Source organism: Anolis carolinensis, chromosome 5 (genome assembly GCF_035594765.1).
Source record: "Anolis carolinensis isolate JA03-04 chromosome 5, rAnoCar3.1.pri, whole genome shotgun sequence".
In the NCBI taxonomy this organism is placed as follows: Eukaryota; Metazoa; Chordata; class Lepidosauria; order Squamata; family Dactyloidae; genus Anolis; species Anolis carolinensis.
The window spans coordinates 24,379,878-24,406,555 of NC_085845.1; the positions used below are offsets into that span (position 1 = coordinate 24,379,878).

The 26,678-nt window shown below is 40.0% G+C and overlaps 1 protein-coding gene across 1 annotated transcript; it reads left to right on the forward strand.

Moving 5' to 3' along the window:
- The first annotated feature begins 4,513 nt into the window (after window positions 1–4,513).
- metap1 (methionyl aminopeptidase 1) lies at window positions 4,514–26,678 on the forward strand. Its single transcript, XM_003225531.4, has 11 exons — window positions 4,514–4,704; window positions 12,993–13,044; window positions 15,392–15,504; window positions 16,496–16,556; window positions 17,383–17,474; window positions 17,638–17,721; window positions 19,472–19,610; window positions 20,801–20,932; window positions 22,522–22,665; window positions 23,170–23,235; window positions 24,001–26,678. Exons 1-11 carry the CDS (start codon window positions 4,591–4,593, stop codon window positions 24,162–24,164), a joined length of 1,161 nt encoding a protein of 386 aa, XP_003225579.2. The 5' UTR covers window positions 4,514–4,590; the 3' UTR covers window positions 24,165–26,678.

The window sequence follows — 26,678 nt, forward strand, 5'->3', positions numbered from 1 at the left end:
ATTACACATATAAGGCAAACATTCAATGCCTTAACATAGAACAAAGAGACAAACACAGGCTCCGAGCTGGCCTCGAACTCATGACCTCTTGGTCAGAGTGATTTGTTGCAGCTGGCTGCTCACCAGCCTACGCCACAGTCCGAGCCTGAAGAACAAGCCGTATGAGGATCGGCTTAAAGAGCTGAACATGTTTAGCCTGCAGAAGAGAAGGCTAAGAAGAGACATGATGGCCATGTATAAGCATGTGAAGGGATGTCATAGGGAGGAGGCAGCAAACTTGTTTTCTGCTGCCCTGGAGACTAGGACGTGGAATAATGGCTTCAAATTACAGGAAAGGAGATTCCACCTGAACATTAGGAAGAACTTCCTAACTGTGAGAGCTGTTCAGCAGTTGAATTCTCTGCCCTAGAATGTGGTGGAGGCTCCTTCTTTGGAGGCTTTTAAGCAGAGGCTGGATGGCCATCTGTCGGGGGTGCTTTGCATGTGATTTTCCTGCTTCTTGGCAGGGGGTTGGACTGGATGGCCCATGAGGTCTCTTCTAACTCTATGATTCTATTATTCCAAAGTTGTAAATGAATGATATTTTTCCAGCCTGAAACATCCTGGGTCCATCTCAGTTCCTGGAAGATGTTGACTCTCCTTTGGATAGCATAGGGAAGGGTTAACACCCTTGTGTTTGCTTCGCTGTCTGTTCAGAAGGTTTCAGCTCACTTTCCATCCCTATGATAATTGGATTTTTGAAAAAAATGACTTGATGTGGAAACAAGGATTGGTAATAAAACTTCAGTGGAGATACCTTTTCCCCATGATAACTCTTTTAGGAGTGAATTTCCCTTCCTAGGGATAGATTTCTCTTATTTCCTGTTGTCTTGCATCAAATATTTCATACTGTTAGGTTGTCTCAATAAAGGTAAATCCTGAATTACACGTTAACGTTGATGGAAATCCAATTACTTAAATGTATCTAGCAACTGGATTTGGGAGGAAGTTGGGAATCATGAGGCACCCCATAAGCAATGGACTGCAGTTCACAGCATTCTGCAGTATTGTCAATGCTGGAAGCTGTAGCCCAACATGTTTCCCTCTTTGATTTCAAGAAATATATGCTGTTTTTGTTTATCGAAAGGTTTAAAGGCCTGTTCCTTGTGTTTATTGCCAGCATCTGTTATTGCAGAGTCACAATGTGCTTCATCTTAATATAACCTAGCAGTAGGTTTTTATGATGTTCTACTATAAACACAGGGTGCTTGTTGTTTGTGCTGGGGGTAGGGAAAGAAGATCTGTATTAGAAAGGCCTTTGTACAAAGTATGTTAAAATGGCTACAACCCAATGTTCAAAATGAACTCATGTGGCTGAATAAATTGAGGAAAAGCTGGTTTATTAATTCATTCTTAGGTGAGCATATGCTGTTGACAAGATCAGCCTGAACCCAAATGACGTGCGTATGATTAGGCACGAACCAGGGGGAGACAACAAGCTCAGGGAGAATAATGTTTATTTATTAGTGTCAGTGAGGCAATAATTTCCCATGTAATGGCTGCTTCAGAAATAAAATCTACCAAGCATCTACATGGAAATAATGGTATATTTTGGAAAATGAACAATACCCTTTCATTCTATACTTAGCTGTAATAATACTTTTAAAAGATAGCAGGCACCGCACAACAAACATTGACTTACTAGGTGATTATCAGTTCTTAGCAAAACAATGGAATGAGATGTTAGTCATGAATTATTGTCTCATAAATCTGAACAGGACTCACAGCTAAATCTGTAGCTGAATCCAAATACTCTAAGTCTGCAGAGGACTTAATCATATGGGAATAAATTTAATCCTGTTTAGAGAGGAGGCTCCAGAATATATATGTTTTAAAAAGCTGCTGTAGTCGTGGCTCACATTTGCTGGATTGTGCCAGTCTCGCTTTCATTCTGAAACACATGCAAAATGCAGTCAGCCCCCCACATTTACCTGGGTTGTGGGCACAGGACCACTGTAGAAGGGGAGGGGGAAAATCTCCTCTTGGGGAATCTCTAGGTCCTCCAGTGCAACTCTACAGTCAACCTTTTATTTATATACATTTAATAAAAACTGCAGAAATCATGACACAAATGTCCAGAGATGAGAAACCCTTTCTCGTGTCTTACTATTATACATTAAAGGAGGAGAGGGGATAAGCCCAGCGATTCAGCAGGGGAGTGAGATGTGGAAGGAGAAGAAAGCTGAGGCTTAACAAGCCTGGCCTACCACCCAGTTTTCTCAAAAATGCCCATCTTCCAATTACTATCCATTTATCTCCAAATGTCCATCATAAAAATGAAGCCTACTTATCCTGTTCCCCCAATGAAGTCTTGCCTCTTATCCAGTTATCTCAAAATGCCCATCTTAAAAATGATGCCTGCCTACTATCCATTTATGCCCATATGCCCATCTTCTAATGAAACCTTGCTTTTTTGGGCAAGAGCGACTAGGTAGTCGGGGAAACTGTATAGTAGGCTATACACTTTGGGTCCAACCTATCTTTGAGACCACACCTATGAACTGGTACGGGCATCGGGATCTGCTGGGGAGGCACCTCTCTCTGTACCACACCGTCTCAAATACAGTTGGTGGGGACAAGAGCCTTCTCGGTGGTGGCACCACAGCTCTGCAATGCCCTCCCTAGAGAGAGATCAGGCTAGCCACCTCGTTTCAAGCCCTTCCGTTCCAGTTTAACTTTTTAAACAAGCCTTTGATCTTACGAAGATTTTTAGGATTCGTCCGAGGACTAACTGTTGCCATCACATCGGCACTGAGCTGTGCCAATTGAAAACAACTTGTTTTTATCCGCAGCTATGACAGCATTTTATGAATTTTAATGTTTTACACTGTAATTATGTATCTGCGTGACAGATATTCTATGCGTTTATCGTTTTAGATTTATGTATCGTCTATATGCGGCACTTAGCTGTATTTTGTTAGCTGCCCGGAGTCCCTTCAGGGAGATAGTGGCAGGTAGAAATAAAATTTATTATGGTTATTATTACTATTACTCTCCAACCCATGTCCAACTTTCAAGAAAGCCTCAGTCATTATCTACTGCCCAAAGATGCCTGTCTTCCAACGAAGGTTGAGAGGAGACGTGATAGCCATGTGTATATAAATATGTGAAAGGGTGTCACAAGGAAGAGGGAACAGACTTGTTTTCTGCTGCCCTTGAAACTAGGTTTAGGAGCAATGGATTCAAATGTCAGGAAAGGAGATTCCACCTGAACATTAGGAAGGATGTCTTGACCGTAGGATCATAGGAGTTGGAAAAGACCTTCCTTGTGGGCCATCCAGTCCAACCCCCTGCCAAGAAGCAGAAATATCTCATTCAACAACAGTGGATCTCTCTGTCTCTGAAGTTTCCTTCCTTGGAAACTTTTAAACAGAGGATGGATGTCCATCTGTCAGGGGTACTCTGTGCTTTTCCTGCATGGCAGGGGATCAGACTAGAATCGGTGGTTCTCAACCTGTGGGTCCCCAGATATTTTGGCCTTGAACTCCAAGAAACAGCTGGTAAACTGGCTGGGAGTTGTAGACCCACAGGTTGAGAAACACAGGACTAGATGGCTGATGTGGTCTCTTCCAACTCTTAATTACTTATTTAGGCGATCCCTCGTAGTTTGAGGATGTTTGTATTCCATCTTGAGGGTGTGTCTGTAGATGGCTGAAGAGACCTATTCTTGATCTGCATGTTCTCCCACTGTGAGGACATTGGTTTCCAGGTGGAAGGCGGTCCGGTCAGGGTTGGCTTGACGCTCCTTCTCCCTTAAGCCCTCCATTTGTGCCTCTTCAAACTCCGCAGCACTGCTTGTCAGAGCTGACCTCCAATTAGAGCGCTCAAGGGCCAGGGCTTCCCAGTTCTCAGTGTCTCTGCCACAGTTTTTAAGGTTGGCTTTAAGCCCATCTTTAAATCTCTTTTCCTGCCCACCAACATTACGTTTCCCGTTCTTGAGTTCGGAGTAGAGCAACTGCTTTGGGAGACGGTGATCGGGCCTTCGGCCAACTATGATGATTGTATGAAACCTTGCCTAATAAAAGACTTTTTGGGGGAATTGGGTAGTTTCCACCCAAATGCCCCTCTGACTATCAAGCTTCCCCTAAATCAGGCATGGGCAAACTTGGGGCCCTCCGGGTGTTTTGGACTACAACTCCCACAATTCCTAACAGCCTACCGGCTGTTAGGAATTGTGGGAGTTGTAGTCCAAAACACCCGGAGGGCCCCAAGTTTGCCTTAAATGCTTATATTCCAAGAAAGCCTTGGCTATTATCCAGCTCCCCCAAAATGCCCATCTTTCTACGGATGCGTATTGTTTTGGAGCTGGATAGTAGGCTATGATTCTGTAGTTCTGTCTCTGCAAGCTCACCTTCCAATTCCCCCTCCAAATGCCTTCCTTCTCTTGCAAGGAAGCCTAGCCCGCCACCCGCTTCCTGGCTGCTCCGCCTGCCTTTCCTGGGCGGGGGAGCCGGAGCAGGAAGGAGGCGCGGCGGTGGTCCCTCCCTCTCTCCTCTCCTCTTCCTCCGTCTCCTCCTCCTCCTCCTCCTCCTCCCCGGTGGCCCTGGCAGCATGGCGGCGGCGGAGTCCCGGTCGTGCGAGACGTCGGGCTGCACCCGCGAGGCCAAGCTGCAGTGCCCCACCTGCCTCAAGCTGGGCATCCAGGGCTCCTACTTCTGCTCCCAGGTGAGGAAGGAGGAGAGCCTTTGCAACGCCAGCCCCGTCCCTTGCGCCTTCCTGGGCTTCCCTTCCAGGCAGTCCACGCTGCCGGTCCCTTTCCCCTCTTTGCCTTCCGCGCGAGACAAACCGGGCCTAACCTTGCTCCATCCGCACTATGTAATTTAACGCGGTTTGACCCCACTTGTCCATGGCTCCATGCTATGGAACCCTGGGGTTTGTAGTTTTGCAACACCTTTGCCATAATAATAATAATAATAATAATAATAATAATAATAATAATAATAGTAGTAGTAGTAGTAGTGCTAGGCCCTCTACAAACTCCCAGGATCCAGTGGCTGCTAAAGCGGTGCCATACCGTGTTAAGTCTGCAGTGGAGATGCACCCCAAGTTCAATGGGGCTCTTAACTCCCACGCCACCTTCAATTTTCGTTGCCCCTTTTAGTACACAAGGTGGGCCAGAAGTCACCAAAGGAGAGTCTTGATTAATACAGTAGAGTCTCACTTATCCAACATAAACAGGCCGGCAGACCGTTGGATAAGCGAATACAGTAGAGTCTCACTTATCCAACATAAACGGGCCAGCAGAATGTAGGATAAGCGAATACAGTAGAGTCTCACTTATCCAACATAAACGGGCCAGCAGAACGTTGGAAAAGCGAATACAGTAGAGTCTCACTTATCCAACATAAACGGGCCAGCAGAACGTTGGATAAGCAAATACAGTAGAGTCTCACTTATCCAGCATAAACGGGCCGGCAGAACGTTGGATAAGAGAATACAGTAGAGTCTCACTTATCCAACATAAACGGGCCGGCAGAACGTTGGATAAGAGAATACAGTAGAGTCTCACTTATCCAACATAAACGGGCCGGCAGAACGTTGGATAAGCGAATATAGTAGAGTCTCACTTATCCAACATAAACGGGCCGGCAGAACGTTGGATAAGCGAATATAGTAGAGTCTCACTTATCCAACATAAACAGGCCAGCAGAACGTTGGATAAGCGAATACAGTTGAGTCTCACTTATCCAACATAAACGGGCCGGCAGAACATTGGATAAGCGAATATGTTGGATAATAAGGAGAGATTAAGAAAAAGCCTATTAAACATCAAAATAGGTTATGATTTTACAAACTAAGCACCAAAACATGTTATACAACAAATTTGACAGAAAAAGTAGTTCATTACACGTTAATGCTATGTAGTAATTACTGTATTTACGAATTTAGCACCAAAATATCACAATGCATTGAAAACATTGACTACAAAAATGCATTGGATAATCCAGAACATTGGATAAGTGAGACTCTACTGTATATCTCACAACCTGGACTTTGAAGCTGCAAGGCCATTCAGTGCTAATCAAGGCGGCCAATGGCACCATTCACACTTGCCTCAAACAGACAAGAGTTCTTTCTCCCAACCAGGACTTTCCAGATATGTAAACCCCATTTGCCTAGTTTCCAACAGACCTCACAATCTCTGAGGATGCCGGCCATAGATGTGGGCGAATCGTCAGGAGAGAATGCTTCTGGAACATGTCCATACAGCCTGGAAAATTCACAACAACCCAGTACTCATTAAGTTTTTGAATGTTTTCAGAAAGTGTGTTGTTGAAGGCTTTCATGGCCGGAATCACTGTGTTGCTGTGAGTTTTTTGGGCTGTATGGCCATGTACCAGGAGCATTCTCTCCTGATGTTTCACCCACATCTATGGCAGGCATCCTCAGAGGTTGTGAGGTCTGTTGGAAACTAGGCAAGGTCCAGGATGGGGGGAAAAAAACTCTTGTCTGTTGGAGGCAAATGTGAATGTTGCAATTAATCACCTTGATTAGCATTGAAAAACCTTGCAGCTTCAAGGCCTGGTTGATTCCCGATTTTCGGAAAGGATTTTTATAGGTCGTGAAATGTGATTATGTTTCTTCTATATACTGCCTAGGGTGCTTTTGTGTTGTTAATGAAAAAGCAAAAATAATATAAAGGAGTTAATAAAAATGGAAACCCCCTTTATGAGTTTTGGCCCGCCTTGTACTTTTCCTTTTTTTTCTTTCTCCTGCGTGTAATGCTGCAAAGCAACCCCCACTACTACTACTACTCCTATTTCTACTACTTCCTCTTCTTTGCCCTTAATTGGTTTCAGTGGTCCAGACTCAGCCCTTCAGAACAGGGTTTACGTTTTTCAACAGGCCAAAATCTTCAGCTGACAAAAAGGCTGCACCCACACTGTAGAATTAATGCAGCTTGGCACCACTTTTACTGCGGTGGATCAGTCCTATGGAATCCTGGGACTTGTAGTTTTGCAAGCCTTCTTTGCCAAACTACAAATCCCTTGATTCCATAGCATTGAGGCATGGCAGTGAAAGTGGTGTCAAACTGCATTAGTTCTAGTGTAGAATATAGCATATCGTGTTTGGGTTGGATGAAATATCTGCTCTATTAATATATATTAATATTTCTTACTGCTCCATGTTGAGTATTCCATATTTTTTTTCCATGTCAGGAGTGACTTGAGAAACTGCAAGTTGCTTCTGGTGTGAGAGAATTGGCCATCTGCAAGGATATTTTCCAGTTGATGCCCAGATGTTTGATGTTTTACGATCCTGTGGGAGGCTTCTCTCATGTCCCCGCATGGGGAGCTAGAGCTACAGACAGGAGCTCACTCCGCTTTCTGGATTTGAACTACTAGCCTGTTGTTCAGCAGTCCTGCTGGCACAGGGCTCAATTTCATACTTGAAATGCTTAGGGTCAGAAATGTTTTGGATTTGGGGGGTTTGGGGGGGGTGTCATTTTCCTGCTTCTTGAGGTTGGACTGGATGGCCCGTGAGATCTCTTCCAACTCTATGATTCTATGAATACTTGTATTTGCATATGCATGCATAATAAGCTGTCTTGGAGAAGCCTCCCCCAATATAAACACAAAATTCATTTATGCTTCATATATACATTATATGCACAGTCTGAAGGCAATTGTATAGTTTTGTGTGTGAAACAAAGTTTGTGTGCATGCTTAACCTATACTATTAATGCTACTATTACAAGCAGGCCACAGAAATGCTGAAGCTGTCCTCCTTTTGTGTCTCTCATTCTACGCTTCCAAGTGCAACAGCTGTTTTATCTATTTGTTTCTGCTTTGTCATCAAGATTCTCCAGGAATTTGCACAGAGGAAGGGGCTGTGTTTTTCTCCCCTCATCTGTCTATAAGTAGAGGTTTGGACACTTCCAGACATTTTAGATTTCTGTGTCGTATAGTTTGCCCAAGTCTTGCCTCATTTTAGGTTTCTTCTGCTCGTGTTATAATCCAATCAAATTCTCAGTCCTAGAACTATTTGAATTTAATTTATATCACCTTAGTGACATCATCCTCAGAAATTTAATTGGAACATGTGTAATTTACATTGACTTCCTTATCCAATATTCACAAACTTCCTTCTGAAAGTCTCTCTTAAAGGTAAAGGTTTTCCCCTGACATTAAGTCTAGTTGTGTACGACTCTGGGGGTTGGTGCTCATCTCCATTTCTAAGCTGAAGATCTAGCATTGTCCGTAGACACTTCCAAGGTCATGTGGCCGGCATGACTGCATCGAGCGCTGTTACCTTCCTGCCGGAGTGATACCTATTTATCTACTCACATTTACATGTTTTCGAGCTGCTGGGTTGGCAGAAGCTGAGGCTAACAGTGGGAGCTCACTCTGTCAACAAATTCAGCAGATAAACTGTTTAATCCACTGCGCCACTGGGGGCTCCAGTCTCTCTCTGAAGTTTATACAATGTCAACTTTTTTTGTAGAACTGAATGAACTTCAGCATATATTTGGAACAGAATCATTCTAGGTCTCAGTTATATATGTTGATGCTCTTATATTCAAATTATACCAGCCTTAAATAATTGTTAAATTAATTTTTCTGCGATTGTCTTTACTTTCAAACTAACTCATGACTAATATTTCAACACAATTGAGATGTATGTTGACTAGAGACCCTGCTTAATTTTATAAAATAACTATAGTGTCTAATGTGGATTCCTCTTTGTTATCTTTATACATTGCTGATTTTATCAAGCACAATGTCTTAGGAGACCATACATGGGGTGACCAAATATCCAGCATAGTCTCAGATGACTATTAAACAACAATTAAGAAAAAGCAATTCTTAATGTCCATCCAGGCAGATATTTGAGTTCCCCCAGAGTCATGTTTTATTGCAGAATACATGCAGAACTAGATCTACAACATTGTTGTGTAAAGAGTTGTAAACATGTCCATGAGTTTTTAAAAATAAAAAAATATCTATTACTTAAATGTTTTGATTATACCTTACAGCAGTGGTTCCTAACCTGTGGGCCTCAAGGACGAAAATCTGTTACGTGAGCTTCCTTTCTCTTTATTTCTTTTATTTCTTTTATTTCCACTCTTTTCGCTTTGCCTGCCACTCCTTCCCTGTCGCTGACCATGGCATATGTTTTGTATCAGAAACTAGAGCCGGTGTGGTCTATTCAATGCAATTTTCTGAATCAGCCCCCCAAACCTAATCTAAAATTGACCAAAAACTGATTCATAACCCTTTTGGTACTAATGTTGGAGAATGGTCCCTGGTCAAAGTAGTCCTTGGTCAAGTGGTCCCTGGTCAAAAAAAGGTTGGGAACCACTGCCTCACAGGAATGTAAAATCACCATTTCATATAATGACAAGGACAGAAATGTGACTAAAACATGGAAGATTTTGAATAAGAAACAATTACAGAAAGCCAGAGTATTTTAAAAGTGTAGTTGTCTCTGAGGGTTACCAGTTGCTTTGAATATTATACCCAAAGGTGACTTTCCTGTTTCATGTGCATGCTAATACACGATTTCTTGTTTTTGAGGGTGATTAAAAGAAGAAAACCTTTTGTCTATTTTATACCTTGATTCTAAATGCATTTTCCTTTGATGCTAGTAGTTCCACTGGTTTTAATTGAGTTGGCTTCTAAGTAAGAACATTACAGGTCAAAAAGATTAGGCTGTATTTCTATCAGATTTCAAAAGTTATGACTTGCTAGTTTAATCTTGCGGTCTTTGTTAAGAAGCCAGAGTTCAGATAAACTGAACAAAGCAAGCAAAACGGAGGGGTTTCCTTTTTTTTTGCAAATGAGGGTGATGGAGAACAGAAAACATGGGGAAATATTCTAGTGTTCCAAAGTACTTTGGTTTTTCTTCATAGTTCTACCATAAAATGATCACATGATAGAGATGAAAGAGACATACCTACTTGTAATGTAGTCATATTGGAAAAGATCTTCATATGATTGAGGCACAGCCTCGTATTAGAGATGTGGAGAATATTTACACAGTTACTTGTTCTTGATCAGAGATGCTGTTTTAAATGTCAAGACAGCCTGTTCAGGAATTGGCAGCCTGTCTGAGAGCCTCCAATACAAGAACAGGACAATGAGTGCTTTTTTATTTTGAGTTTTTTCCCATGATTTACACAAGAGGATATCTGCACTAAATTGTTTTTCCCTTATGTAAAACAAAACACTGATATGCACAAAACATGCACAGAAGGACTGACCCATGAGAAAAATACAAACCCTTTGCACAAAACCTTCACAAAATTATTGTAACAGATTGCAAGAACAGTAACTGGAGAAGGCAAATATCTTGTCATCTTCTGGATGGTATGGGAACAATATTTGTGTATGTGCCTTCAAGTTGTCTGTTGACTTGTGGCCATCCCATGAATCTCATAAGGTTTTCTTATGCGAGGGATACCCAGAGCTGGGTTTACCAGTTCCTTCCTTTAAACCAATAGTTCCCAACCTGTGGGTCCCCAGATGTTTTGGCCTTCAACTTCCAGAAATCCTAACCGCGGGTAAACTGGCAGGGGTTTCTGGAGTTGTAGGCCAAAACACCTGGGGACCCACAGGTTGAGAATCACTGCTCTAAACTTATAGCCTACACATTTCATTAGTGGTCTCCCATCCAAGAACTAACTATGACTGATCGTGTTCAACTTCTACAAACCACAATTTGCATTCTATTTTATGTGTAGTCTGAATACATGTTCACAAAAAACAAAGCCAGGTTTAGGTGGTATAGAAAGAAAGGCAATAAATTGGATTGATTCTGGTGTTGATTCTGGATTTGACTCCATGGTTGGTTTTGATAGGGTTCTGAAGCAGGAGAAGAAAAATCAAGGAGCAGTCTGGGACAGCTGAATAGCTACAGAGTTGGCAATGATATCCATCCCATGATCTTACCTTCTTTATTTCTGATGGTTGTATCAAAATATTAGCTAAAGTAAAAGAGATAATAATGGAGAGACAGAGTGTTAATTCCAGTGTTTCTGGTCGTAATTCCATGGAGTTGTTTTCATTAATGTTGTGTGTTTTCCTGGAATGTGCCTGCTTTGAGGTCGAAGAAGGCATCTGGCAATACCTCATGTTTGTTACGATTGTAAGTGCAGCCAGAGCAAACACTATTTGTAGGTGAAACAGGAAGTAGCTCCACAACTCCAGATTCAAATTTTTAAAAGACATGCACTGGAATAATACATTCGACATATGTGCTTGGACATTTGGTCACTAGAAAAAAATACAGCTGACCTACTGAAGTAGAGTGGCGAGATGAAAATATACACCTCTCCACTCCTTCTGCAGCAGACCGTGTTTCCCCGAAAATAAGACAGTGTCTTATATTAATTTTTGCTCCCAAAGATGTGCTAGGTCTTATTTTCAGGGGATGTCTTATTTTTCCATGAAGAAGAATTCACTTTTATTGTTGAACAAAAGAAATGAACATTTATTATATACAGCACAGTAGATGTCAAGAGTCAGACGCCAATTAGTGAACAAAAATAGAGTTTATTCAGCAGATAAGCCAAAAAGTAATGATAACACAGAAAAAACCTTGAAACACTTCACTATCAGTGCTTCAAGAGCAGTTCAAACAAAAATATAATTCAGCAACACAAGCAGGTAAAAACAAAGCTAAACAAACTTAGTGCAAACTGCACTTTCTGAGTCCAAGCCCTGCCAGCCGGCTCTGTAGTTTTCAAAGGAACAGTTCCCAAAAGAAAACACCAAATTGATCAGGAAACAAACAAACAAACTAAGAATGCAGTAGACTGCTTCCACAATGTGGATAAAGCCGAAGGCTCCAAAAGGATGGTGAAAAGATGTCGTCCGGGATTCCAAGGTCAGGTCAGGAGATAACAGCGGTGTCCAAAGAGCAAGCCAGGAGTCAAAAGCCGATAGTAGTCATCAATCACAGGACGAAGGCAGTAGCAAGGTCAAATTCCGATCCAAGGTCTGAAGAGGGTGCAGTCATCCAAAACAGGTCCACGATAAGACACAGCGAGAGCCAAGCTAGGTGATAACAGCAGATTCAAATCATAGTCCAAGTCCAGTCTTCATGGAAACACAGAGATCCCAATGGCGCCTCAGCAACACCTTGCCACATGCAAAGTGCAGTGGCCAAACATTCCCATTTTATTCCCCTTCCTCCTGGGTGACCAAACACTCACACCCAAACACCAGGTGTCCCAAATCTACTCAGAGTCTGAGCTCCACACAGCTAGAGCTCGTGGATCTGGAGTACCTAGCAATTCGTCGGAGTCCTAATCATCCTGCCCACACTTAGCCCCATGAACACTTAAAGAACCATCCTCCCTTCTCCAAGCATCCCAATTGGGATCAGCTCCTGCAGAAACCCCAGGTTCAGAAGTATCCATAGACCCCAAATCCCCAGACATCTCCGGTGGCTGTGCCCATTCAGTGCCCGCTTCCCCAGCCACCACCTGTTCCTCAGCATCCATCTCCCCATCTGAATCTTCCTCAGAAGATCCCCCATATAGCTCTCTAAGTCGCTTCCTGCGCAACTCCTCCAGTGAACCCTCATCACGAGGGTTTTTTCTTCCTCTTCGAATTCCATCCCCATCAGCCATAATCCCCGAAGGCGCAGTCACAACACTAGATATCATCACAAACCAGTATAACCAGACAAACTGAATCCTATCAATAATTTCTTGTTATTACCATTATTTTCATGTACAGCAATCTATGGTACGTACATTTACCAATCCTGCATGCTCTGGTGTTCTGTTTGGCAGGCATAATTCCAAACAAAAACTTTGATAGGTCTTACTTTCAGGGGAGGCCTTATATTTAGCAATTCAGCAAAATCTCTACTAGGTCTTATTTTCTGGGGATGTCTTATTTTCGGGGAAACAGGTATATCTTGATATCTGTGCAATTATTTTACTCTGTTGAAGTTAATGCATTCCGAAGTATTTTAAACTTTATACCATTTTCTTTATTTAGGAATGTTTTAAGGGAAGCTGGGCTACCCACAAGTTGCTACACAAGAAAGCAAGTAAGCAAGTTTTTCCCTTTGCCTTTATTGTGTTGTGTTATTGTCTTGATATCTGTGGTAACTTCAGGCCATTGGGAGAAGGGATGCTACTGTATTGAGCAGGCTTTCCCAAATTTATACTAATTGTGGTTTGTTTTCATCATGGTCGCAAACGTGATATGAGTTATGCCAATTCAGGCTGTACACATAAAGGATGAATTGCTCCTTCATGTAAAACAAAAATAAAACTGAGCAATTTTGGGGAGATAATTGCTGGGTTAGCTTTCTCCTTGGCATGGTTCTTTGGTTTTATTTAAAAGAAAAGTAAACCTTCCATGTTCACTGGTGTTAGGGACACTGGACCTCTTCAAAGTGGAAAAACTGTGAATTAACATTTTTTTTAACCTGAGATAACACCTCTCTGCGAATCACTAGGTCTTCCATTGCACCTCTGTCACTCACCTTCCTCTATGAGAGCCACACTGGAGAACCTAGAGATTCCTAGGGAGGAAATAATAATCAAATCTGTAAAAATTAAACCTATTAATGTGAAGAGCCACCAGTTCATTGAGAAGCACTCAGTCATGTCAGCCCACAACTAAGTAAGGTCTGAAATGGTCCAAGCATGAGAGGTATATCACTTTAGTCTCTTTTCCTGAAAAAGGTCTGTTTAGGTTCTAAATCTTCCATGGATAATTACATTTGTGCTCAATAGGGACTGTAGATGTGTGCAGGACTTTGGACATTTGTTTCGTAAACAGTTGCTGTGCTATGCTGCTTCAGCAATTGCTTCTAAATATTTGAGGAGGCAGTAGAAGCAACAGCCAGTTTACTTCAGAGAGGGTTTTTTTTTCAAAAAAAATGAACAGAAAATTGAAATACAGTTGTGCTCAACAGTAAAATAAAAGATTCTTTCACATTGCACATTACTTATAACTATGATTCCGCTGTAACTATCATAGGTCCATCCTGTGTAATCTTGAGATTTGCAGTATAGGGAGAAGCATGCATAACTAGGAGAATCCCTGAAGTTACAAGCCCCAGGATTTTGTAGGATGCAGCCATGGCAGTCAAAGTGGAATGATTGTGAGATAATGTAGTGTAAAAGGGTCCTGAATTCTGCTTTTGGTATTCTGAAATCAGCCACTTCTGCTTGGACCAGTTTGGAGGCTGATTGTTTCATCTTGATCTGAATACAAATCTTGTCTACATTTGAAAATGAAACTTTTTTCTATTAGAACTAGGTTGGAATCATGAGTAATCTCCCTTTAGAAAAGGATTAACCACCAAATTTCATTAGAGTGGTTAAGGGAGCAGTGACTTGTGCTGTATGGATTTACATTCATATAAGAGTTGATGTGTTATAGTGGTGTGAGTATTGGACTGCGACTAGAAATCAGGGTTTGAATTCCCACTTAGCCATGGAAATTCACTGAGCAACTTTGGACAATTCACACTTCCTTAGCCTCAGGAGAATGCAAAAGCAACCCTCTTGCCAAGAAAACCCCATGATAGGTTTGTCTTAAGGTTGCCGTAAATAAGAAACAACTTGAAGGCACTGCCAGTGATCTTTTCATTGCTTAACAGAATAGGATGGCATTTGGGGAATCATTTCAATTTTAGAAAATGTCAGAAAACTTACTGAAACTAACAGTGGCACTTTCTAAAGAATTGAAGTATTCCCTTCCCTTCCCTTATGGTTTTTAAATAATTTGTATACTAATCATTTTAATAATCTGCCATAAAAATGTCCTTTGATAAGAAACTTGCAGTATTTCAAATGGATAAGCACAATAGGGAGAAGGTTATGACACATGAAAAATAATTAGACTTTCTTACTTAGTTGGCACTACAATCACAGAGAGTGAAATGGGACAGGAACTGGACCCTTCGTGGCAAAAGAACTTGAACCACCAACACTTTCAAAGCAGGCACCTATCGATACACACTGTAAAGGTCCTACAGATTCAGCTAAGACAGTTCCCAACCTTTGGTCCTCCTGGTGTTTTGGACTTCAGTTCCCATAATTCATAACAGCTGGTAAGCTGGCTGGGATTCTGTGAGTCGAAATCCAAAATAACTGGAGGACCAAAGGGTTGGGAACTACTAAACTTGGCTTCTTGCTGTAGGAGAGGGAAAAGCGCTGTGATATTGTTTCAACATCATTTCCTCGGAAATTGAAGGCCGTTGGCAAAATTATTTGTTATGTTTAGAAACTGCCATTGACAAAACTATATCCTTTTTAAGTCTGCAGAAGGGAAAGAAAAATCATATCTAAAGAAATGTAGTCAAATAACCTTTTGTTTTTTCTTGAAGGTAGTTGACGGGCACAACAGAATAATGTTGTAACTTTGCTTTTGTTTTGCAGAGGACGATAAAGCTAAGAGGGAAGTTTCTGCCTGGACTGTAGATGGTGATGTAAACACAGATCCATGGTCTGGCTATCGGTATACTGGCAAACTCAGGCCCTATTATCCACTGGTAAGTAGCTGAAATTATGTATTTGTTTTCAGTCCTTCCAGCAGAAGTCACAGTGAGGAAATTCTCTAATGATTATGCCTCTCAGCTGGAAAAAAATGTTGTATAACTATTATTTTGTTAGAGACTTAACAGAAGAACATTCCAGTTATTAGTTATTCTGGGACTATATATAGCTGGAAATTTCCGGTAGCTGTGATCAATTATGAGACTGTATTAGAGTGCAAATTAAACCCACTAAAGGAGAAAAGTGAAAGGAAGTGAATTGTTGAATCTATTTTAGTTGGATATTCAATAATTAATAGGCTTGATCTCATGCTTCCTTTCCCAAACCACAAGCACTTGTCAGTTTGGAAAGACCTGAGAATATGCCATTAAACAGGAGAGAAATTTAATATGCGGAAATCATAGAATTATAGTATCTTAGACTTGGAAAATGACTCTGCCATGCAGAAAAACACAAAGTGTCCCTGAAAGATGCTGTCCATCCTCCAAATATGGGCGGTCTTATTTCTGTTAGCCAAGAAGTAAGGGCATTTAATAAATGTTCTTGTTTGAACATACAGTAGAGTCTCACTTACCCAAGACTCACTTATCCAAGGTTCTGGATTATCCAATGCATTTTTGTAGTCAATGTTTTCAATATATCGTGATATTTTGGTGCAAAATTCGTAAATACAGTAATTACAACATAACATTACTGCGTATTGAACTACTTTTTCTGTCAAATTTGTTGTATAACATGATGTTTTGGTGCTTAATTTGTAAAATCATAACCTAATTTGATGTTTAATAGGCTTTTCCTTAATCCCTCCTTATTATCCAAGATATTCGCTTATCCAAGGTTCTGCCGACCCGTTTAGTTTGGATAAGTGAGATTCTACTGTACCAATTTTATAGTTCACCTTTAAAAAATTGTTACTTTCCTTCATGATGGATAGGATTGACACATAAATGCATTCCAGTGAGTTAATCTAAATTGTGTTTTATTTAGACGCCAATGAGACCTGTGCCGAGTTACATTCAAAGACCGGACTATGCTGATCACCCCTTAGGTAATTATAGGCACACTGGCATTTTTCAGTAGTTAAATTTGTTTTGGATTTAGTCTGTATTAAGCAAATTGCTTCATAATGGATCCATTCTGCATGGCCCCATCAAATGGTTGGGATACTAAGGATTTTTGTGTGTGAAAACAACTTTTAAAAAGCAGTAAACAAATAACCACCAGCAAGTCCACCAGCAAGTCTTAAATTCTTAAATTCTTAGTTTTGATGTTTGGCTTCTAAAAAGCTTGCATTTTCTGTATTATGTGAATTCTACAGGTAGGCAACCTCTTTTAGCCGCTGTCTGCATGGCCAGTGGTTAGGAGTGATTGAAATGATAGTTCAAAGCACTGGGAGGGATTCAAGTTCCTTATACTAGGTCTTTTGGGAAAGAAAATTCATGCTAGGATGATGGCCTATTACATTGTTTTCATCCACAGTCGCTGATTAAAGAATTCAATCTAAAGTTCCGCTTCTCAAGAAAACTAATCAGCAAATGTGCCGTTTTTGTTTGGGGATGTAATTATAGTAAGTGTCTGGTTTCCAAGTGTGTATGTCAGATGATACGTTTTGTGTCATGTCTCCCACTCTCTACTTTCCTTAAGCATCTTTCTAGTTTTTCTCCACTGTAAAATGTTTGAATGGTGACATGCTTGAGATGTGTTTTGTTTTTACTCCTTTTTATATAATGGCCTATTTTAATTAGGTTAGTAGAGTTTCTTGTGCTGCATACACTGTATTAAGCTAATTAAAACAGCTCTTGTAACAAAAAAGGAGTGAAGACACTGGTTATAAACAAAACTTAATTGTAAGGTTTCCCATCACTTCTCTTTAGGTATGTCTGAATCAGAGCAGGCCCTTAAAGGAACTTCCCAGATAAAGATTCTTTCCTCAGAGGATATAGAAGGCATGCGAGTAGTGTGTAGGGTAAGTCCAGTCTGTGAAATCTTGGAAATGTAAAACATTGGAGATGCAACATCTTTTCACACTTTTGTGACAATCTGCAGGAAGAACATGAATCACAACAAGAACAGTTACGTCGTGACAAGGATCTGTCTTAATGAACCACGTCTGTTCCTTTGCTTTGCAGCTTGCTAGAGAAGTACTAGATGTTGCTGCCATGATGGTGAAGCCAGGAGTAACTACTGAAGAAATAGACCATGCTGTTCATTTAGTAAGCATGCTCCAGTGAGGCACTGGACTTTTGTTGTATCTTTATGTCTAAATCAGGACAGGGAATCCTTGGCTCTTAAGATGCTTTGGATTTCATATCCCATAATCTCTTTCATAGTAGATATGATGGGAGTTTAGATCCAACTATATTTGAAAGATCAGAGATTTCCTGGTCCAAATAACAGACAGAGCTGGTGATTCACTGCTATGAGGTCATCAGATCCACTCTGGGTTTTACTGCTGCTCTTCCTTCAGTTGATTTAAATTGTTTAGAAGTTCTGCTGATGTTAAATTAGGGTTCAGCACCCATAGAACTCCCCTTCAACTTAGATGAGTGGCAAGAAAATCAACAGTAGAAATGGATAATTAATTATCAATTTATTAAAATACCCTGAAATGTAAGCATATCAAAGGTGGTCATCTCCTTCTATTGTCTAGCTAGCCCAAGGGTTTTCAACCTGAAGTCTGGGGACCCTTTGGGGCCCGCAATGTTGTCTTAGGGCACCTGCGAAGGATTAAAGTATTACATTATTCATGATTATTAGCATTGGTACTATTATTTTAAATTCATATGGAATCATTGTAATCAAAATATTGCAATAGGAGTGTTTGCATTAACAGATTAATTTATATTCCCATCTCTCTAAATATGAAGAACCTTCATGGGAAAATTAAGTCAAATCTTGGGGATCCACAGACATAAACGTACTTAAAAGGGGGTCTGAGGTAAAAAGATTGAGAACCACTGGTCTAACCTCTAACTCCTATGAAATGTGTCTAGTTCAGTTTTGAACTAGTTTAGTAGCCTCTCCCTCCAAATTGATTAATTTTCACATTTGACTGCCCTACATATCACTTTGGTATACTTACTGACACATTTTAACAATTCTGTAAACATTCAGATGCACCTATAATTCAGAATATGCCCCCTTCATGACAATAACACTATGTAACATTTCTGTTCCTAGTTAGAAAGTGTTATTTCCTGTTTAACTGTGCAGTACTTACTTTGAAAGTAATTGTTATACTCCAGAAACTACATTTTTCGTGGCTGCCGCAAACTATGTTGAATTAGTTGAGATTCTGTGAGATATTAATTGAAAAACCCCATGGAGATGAAGTACCGAAGCTATATATATATAGCACTTCTTGACCAGAATGTTTTGTAGATACTATTTTAGTACTGCTTAAAATATTCTTGTTAGATCATTATCATTATCCCTGTAAGGGTTTCAGTGTTGGACTATGACTCTGAGAGACCAGGGTTTGAATCCCACTTCATCCATGGAAACCCACTTGGTGGCCTTTCCTAATCACCATTTCTTGTCCTAAGAGAAGGCAATGGGAAACTACCTCTGAATAAATCTTGTCAAGAAAACTCTGTGATAAAGTAGCTCTCAGAGTTTTTTTTTGAAGGAACACAGTGACAACAAATTAAACATAGGAGTCTATCTCATAATAAGTAAGGCTGTTTTAGTCTTGATTCTAGATTGATAATGTATCTTCATATTGGCAGCAGTTCTCCAGCAGATACTTTTAACTGAAGATGCTAAAAACCGAATATGAGTCTTTGATAGAAGGGCAATGATCACCAATGTTATCTGATCCCTCGCCGTATTACAGTTAAGAATGCAGAATGAATAATTTCTCTAAATTTGCCTGAGCAGTGTTTGCTAGAACATATTTCATGCTGATTATGATTTTCTTGAAAGTGTTGTATAATAATTTGAATATTTCAAACTTTGTTTCAGGCTTGTATTGCCAGAAATTGCTATCCATCCCCACTGAATTATTATAATTTTCCTAAGTCTTCCTGTACGTCAGTAAATGAAGTGATCTGTCATGGAATTCCAGACAGGAGACGCTTACAAGAGGGTGATATTGTCAATGGTAAGAAATAATAATGATGGTTTTTTGCAAATTCAGCTTGCATTATTGCTTGCCTCTAGGAGAGGTATCTACTGGGAGAACTGATTGGGATCTCATGCTAATATATAACCTGGCTGGTTGTTTATAAATTGAAACTGAAATATGTTGGGTTGTTTTCTTTCCATAATATTGTTTTCAAAACTTGTATAAAAATCAAAAATTTGGGGTAAACATTGTAGCAGATGCTTTTGGAGTAATTTATTTGCCTTTTCCAATTTGGGTGCATCTACTCTGTAGAATTAATAGAGTTTAACAATACAGTAGAGTCTCGCTTATCTAACCTTCGCTTATCCAACGTTCTGTATTATCCAATGCAGTCTGCCTTTTAGTAGTCAATATTTTTTGTAGTCAGTGTTTTCAATACATTGTGATGTTTTGCTGCTAAATTCGTAAATACAGTAATTCATAACGTTACCATGTATTGAACTGCTTTTTCTAGCAATTTGTTGTAAACCATTATGTTTTGTGTAGACAAAACAAAACGATAGCACGAAGGAAACAAAGGAAATTTTTTCATACAAACCTTTATTATAGAATCATGGTAGTTGTAGTTTAGCCTTCCCTGCAAAAATGATGTTGGTGCCTCACCAACTATGACTTCCGTGATTCTATAACATTGAGCCATAGTAATTAAAAGTGGTGTCAAACTGCATAAATTCTGCAGTGTAAGTGTGTGAATTGGATTATTTATCTTGCTAAGGGTTTCTAGTAGTCTGCAGAGACGCTTTCAATGCATAAATACAAAAGTGTGACCAATGAAACCATCCTTTATTTTAGGTGACCTCAAGCGGGTTCTTTCCAGACCTACTACCTGGAATTCTGTATTAAACTGGGGATAGTGAGGATTAAAAATGTTTTGCAAATGAAGTATTCTACCACATTGCTATGATTCCATTTTTTTCTTCCCTTTTCTTGGTGAGGGGACAAAATTGTGCTTGGAAATGGTTTGCAGGAAGGAAATTAATCTATAGGAATCCTGCCATCTGCTGTGAAGCAACCTATCACTTGCCAGAAGTTCTTCATGAAATTGCACACTTCTCAAGACACCTTGTTAAACCCATAAAACACTGTTTCTGTTCCTGAGTAGGGAGTTGTATTACATCAATACAATTGAATCTGAAGATACATTGTTTTCTATTTTTTCAATATAGTGGACATTACTGTTTATCGGAATGGCTACCACGGAGATCTCAATGAGACATTTTATGTTGGAGAGGTTGATGAGGGTGCAAAGAGACTAGTCCAGACAACATATGAGTGCCTAATGCAAGCAATTGATGCAGGTACATTGAACACCATTGCAACTGGGAAGTCTGTTTCTTTCCACTGTGATGCATTGTACTGAATTTTGTTCTTTCGACTGTGATGTATTGTGTTGAATTGCTGCGGAAAGCTATAATTTCATACTATTCAATGGTGTTGAAAGGCTTACTTGAAATGATTAGTTTTAATAAATGGCTTGAATACTCACTCTTGAATTGACCATTTTGTGGTAATTACTTTAAAATTGACAAGGCATCAAGTTTCAGACTCCTTGCTGGATACCTGACACGTATAATCTGTTTATCGCATTAGATCTGTGTCCTTGCACAGTGTTGGTGAATGACAAATTAGCTAGAAGTGTTTGAAGGCAATTTATAAATCATAAATGGTGCTTTTGCAACTGTAAGGTCTTGTATGTAATTTATGGGATGTATTCCACATTCTCAGAAAACTCGTGACAGTTGACAGCATAAAACAGTGGTTCTCAATCTTCCTTAATATAGTTCCTCATGTTGTAGTGACCCCCAACCATAAAATTATTTTCATTGCTACTTCATAACTGTCATTTTGCTACTGTTATGAACTGTAATGTAAATATCTGATGTGTAGGATGTATTTTCATTCACGGGACCAAATTTGGCACAAATACCCAATACGCCCAAATTTGAATACTGGTGGGGTTTGGGGAGAATAATTTTGTCATTTGGGAGTCGTAGTTGCTTGGATTTATACTTAACCTACAATCAAAGAACATTCAGCACTCCACCAATGATGGAATTGGACCAAACTTGGCACACCGAACTCCCATAACCAACAGGCAATACTGGAAGGGTTTCGTGGGCATTGACCTTAAGTTTGGGAGTTGTAGTTCACCTACATCCAGAGAGTACTGTGGACTTAACCAATGATGGATCTGGACCAAATTTGGCACAAATACTCAATCTGCCCAAATTTGAACACTGGAGGAGTTTGGGGAAAATAGATCTTGACATCTGGGAGTTGTAGTTGCTGGGATTTATAATTCACCTACACACTGGTCTTTGGTGACCCCTCTGAACCCCTCTTGTGTCCCCCCAGGGGTCCCAACCCCCAGGTTGAGAAACACTGGCATAAAAAGTACAAAGATAAACTGATACCTGGAGTTTGTTCCTCTGAAATTTTTCACATTTGCAAGGTTTTTGGTTTCTTAGATGATCATATAAGCCTATAATTTTTGCTGCTTAGTAATGGAATTAAGCAACTTTTTTATTCTCATGGGATTCTCATAGCAGTGGAGTTACCTGGATAAAGAGCATCGTTCCAGGATTTGTGGGGCCCTTGAGCATATCACCCTCATTGCAGAAAGAGGCAGGGTATTGGGATTGGCAGTCTTAAGTTTTCTGTATTGCCTACTGAGCCTAACACTATAATTCTCCGGTGTGAATGGGTCCCAATTCATATAATCCAAGCTTTTTTCTATGGTGGCCTTTGAAGATTTGTATGTATGGGTTACTCATGTGCACAACAAAAAGGAGCTTTTGAAAATCGTAGGTATGCAAAAAAATGTCTTTATTCAGTTGATAATTATTTTTGTGCCCTTTAGTAAAATAGTGTGTCCTTTATCTTTCAGTAAAGCCTGGTGTCCGGTATAGAGAGCTGGGAAATATTATACAGAAGCATGCTCAAGCCAATGGATTTTCAGTAGTTCGGAGCTATTGTGGGCATGGGATTCATAAGCTTTTCCACACTGCTCCCAATGTGCCTCATTATGCCAGTAAGTACAGGCAGTGCCTGATGCTTGTCAGGATGTTGCTGGCAAGCAATATACAATCTGTTTTATGTGTTTCTCTAAACTAGAATACAATAAGATCCCTTTATCTATGAATGCAATATTGACATTTTCGTTTACTGCACTCCAAAAATATTTTTGCCAGTGTTTAAACCTCTTAACTGCTGAACTTGCTGACCAAAAGGTTGGCGGGTGAGCTCCTGCAGTTAGCCCCAGCTTAGAAATTGAGATGAGCACCCCCCCCCCCCCCAATGGGACATGACTAGACTTAATGTCAAGGGGAAACCTTTACCTTTACCATCAATAAACCCCTTTGTTTTTTCTGCCAATTTCCTTCAGACAGGCATTTAAGACAAAGTGTTGTTGAAAGAGTTTTCAGTTTGTTGGGTGGGCTGTTCCTTTTCTATTGTTTTGGTATTTTAAATATATTTGTTTCTATCTGAAGTTACTCTTTCATTCCCTTTATCACATTTTTCCTATTTTTTCCAGAAAATAAGGCTGTTGGGGTGATGAAACCTGGTCATGTGTTTACAATAGAACCAATGATCTGTGAAGGTAAACATGACTCCCAAGAGATTCTTGATTATAGCTGCAGCCATTTGTCAACATTTATTTGACCAACTTCCTCTTAGGAAATGTAATATGGTACATGTTTCCTAGTAGATCACACGTATATCGCCTAATATACTAAAATAGTGTATTTGTTACTGAGCAAAATCCTTGTAATTACACAGCCCAATAAAAAAAATCTTGGTGTCTTGGTTTTTGGGCCTGTGCGAGGGAGTATTCAGGGTTCTGATTTAGAAAAATGCATTGTATAGACTGCATCAACTTTAGTTTCTTAGATATGAGTATTGTGAGTTTCTGTGGACTTAATGTCAGGGGAAAACCTTTACCCTTTTATTATGTTTTATTTGTCTGTCCGAAATGATTATATCCACAAACTATGTCAATTAAATGCGCTGGCAAAATATTTGAAAGCAGAAATTGCTAAGGAATCAGATATAGGTTGTTTTATGTTTTGTTTTGTTTTTATTAAAGAGTTGCGTGGCAGAGAGCAGAGATGTAGATTCTCAAAATGAATTTGGCGGTATGGCAGTAAAACACCCATATGTGGTCTCTTTTGGTCTTAGAGATGAAATATAGTTATTAAATGTAATTCAGGGAGAAGGGGCAAAATGTATTCAGTATATGGTCAAAGAAAGGAAAAACTACCTGTGCAGATCAAAAGTTAAAATGCTGTCTTTCCTTTTTAAAAGTATGAAATTACATTTCTTTATTTTGGGGAAAAGTTTCAGTATTTTGCTTTTTTTTTTTTAGGTGGCTGGCAAGATGAAACCTGGCCGGATGGTTGGACGGCAGTGACACGGGACGGGAAGCGGTCCGCTCAGTTTGAACACACGCTTCTGGTCACAGATACTGGGTGTGATATCTTAACCCGGCGGTTGGATAGCCTTCGCCCTCACTTTATTACCCAGTGCTAATGAAGGTCAAACTGGGAGGTCTGAACCAAGCATCTCTTGACTCTGTACTGTTCACTTAAGTAAAGTACAGGCTAAAGGGGGATTTTATCACCTGTTTTCTTCTTGTTGACTCTAGGTAAGACAGATGCAACCTTGCATTATTTGGCTTGGAATAGCCTGATACAGTGGATTGAAAATGGAGGTTTTGGAGCATTTTCTCCACACTCCTGTGCCCCAACATAGTTTGAATATTTTTTCCAAGTCCTTTATCCTTATAACCCCCCCCCCCCTTTATTTCCAACTTTCCTACAGCTGAACTTCAGGTGGTTCTGTCATTGCCATAGCTATCAAATGGCAAATATGAGACAACTTGGTCCAGGTAGATGCAAGGTTTTGGAAAAAGAGCCTTTCTGCTTTTATAAGTGTCACCTGAGTTTTAAAACTTTTCTTGTTGGAAAGGCAAGTCCTGTATAGCTGTTGCTGAAAAGACAGTTTTAAAGGGCCATGCTCTCATCTGTTTCTAATTCAGAGGTGGAAATGTGTAGCAGAAAGTGTTTGTTTTCAGGTTTTCTCTCTTCCAGTCTGGTTGCTTCTATTGTAACGATGTATGGAAGAATAATAACCACCTCATGACAAGATGGGGCCATTTTCTTTTTGGCTGTTAATTTGTACTGATGATTTTGTGCCCGTTGTAAAGAGAGATCACTGAGATTCTGCCTTGCTCAAGCTTTTACCAAATTGCAGCCTCCATAGGCAGTGTTTGTCAGCCAATTATGTTCAAAAAGTTCACTTGTAGAAACTCTGCTTTTAAATTCAAATTTGGAACAACTTGAAATATTTGGAGTTTCTTTTCTCCTGCAGATGTGTTCTAATGAAGGGCATATTATGGCATTCCACTACCAATATGCAGCCAAGTGCTTGGATCACCACTTCCTTACGAATCCTTTCAATCCAAAGACAAAAGGCACTCTTGAGCCAATTCTGAGCTTTCCCCCCCTCCAGTTTGTGGTGACTTTGTGTGTTTCAGCAGGGTTAAGTGGCTGGCTATCATGATTACCACTTAATGGGATTTCATCATAGCACAACAAATTACATTGTTGAATTTGTCTCACGCGATTAGACGGCCATTTCATTACAGATCCTTTTGATCCATAATGACAAAATCACAAAGGACTGGAGAAAGTTTCACCAATGAGCATGAGATTTCTAAAAATAAAATAATGCTGCAAGTTTCACATTGTTGTCTTATCATGGAACTGCTCTCCCCCTTGAAAAATCCTTTTCCCATCCCCCATGTGTGTAAGAGAGAAGAAAACCATCCAAGCTAACCACTATGGTTCCTCATCAGAAACAGATTGGTTTGAGTAGAGTATTCACTTGAAAGAAGGAAGAAATTGGCAATACTTCCCAAAAGGTCCTTGGACCAGCTACAGCACACGTAATGGAGATACCATTCCAGACATACACTTTTCTCAGCAAGTCCAGGTCTGGAAGATCAGCTCTTGATGACATTGAGGGAGGATCGGCCACGTTAAGATATTCAAGTTGGGCAGATTCTAGTGCTGTAGGGGCTGCAAGTGCTTCCCATTCTCACCTCAAGAAGTTGATAGCCCCCTAGTTTTTTATTTTAAAAAGCTCATTTACTGCCTCATCACACTAGAGCATGAATTCAATTTAAATCTGGTTTTCTGCTTCCTGCAGAATTCTAGAGTTTGTAGTTTGGTGAGGCCTAGGACTTGTCTGGCCGAGCTGTTTAAAGCCCTCTCTCTAAAAGTGGATTTAAAGTGGATACAAGTTCAAGTGTGATGGGGTCCTTAGGTTGTGTAGAGAAGTTTACTTCTCTTTTCTTTAGTCCATCTGGCTAGTTTTATCTTGGGCAGGGAGCATTTCTTTCTGTTCCAAAGAGGTACTCTGTCTGGGATGGCCCATGACATTTTCCCTTAGACAGACACCAAATTACATTTGTGCACTAAAAGGACCCAAGTGGCACATGAAATGCAGTTTGCCCATAGGTAATTTTTATGGGACTGGATTTCAAAAAATATTTATTTTTTTCAACTTCATTTCCTAATCTTGTTCTTCCTCACATTGGAGGGAAGAACTGGCACACCAATGCTTCACTCCTGGTATCTTATCAGCTACAGAAAAATTGCAAGGAGCTTCAAGGCTCTCTACTCCCACAATTCCAGTAACATATGACTTCAGTAGTTTTTTGGAGCAATAGGCAGTTGCAAGTTAAACAAAAACATTTAAAAGAAAATGTCTTTCCCAGAGTGCCTCAGAACTTTTTAATTTGTTTTTGCTTTGAGGGTTTCTTTCTTTCTTGGCTGAAACTGTACTGTTGGATAACATTTTCATTCTGTAATGTGTTTCAAAGCAGTAAATTGATCCACAGTGTGACAAACACTTTTGTACATGGACAGAAGGGATTTTTTTTTTTAAAAAAAAAAAAACAAAACATCCTGCAATGTCTGAGTGGAGTTAACCTATGTATGCAATGCATTAAGGGATTAAAAGTCTGGAATGGTTAAACTA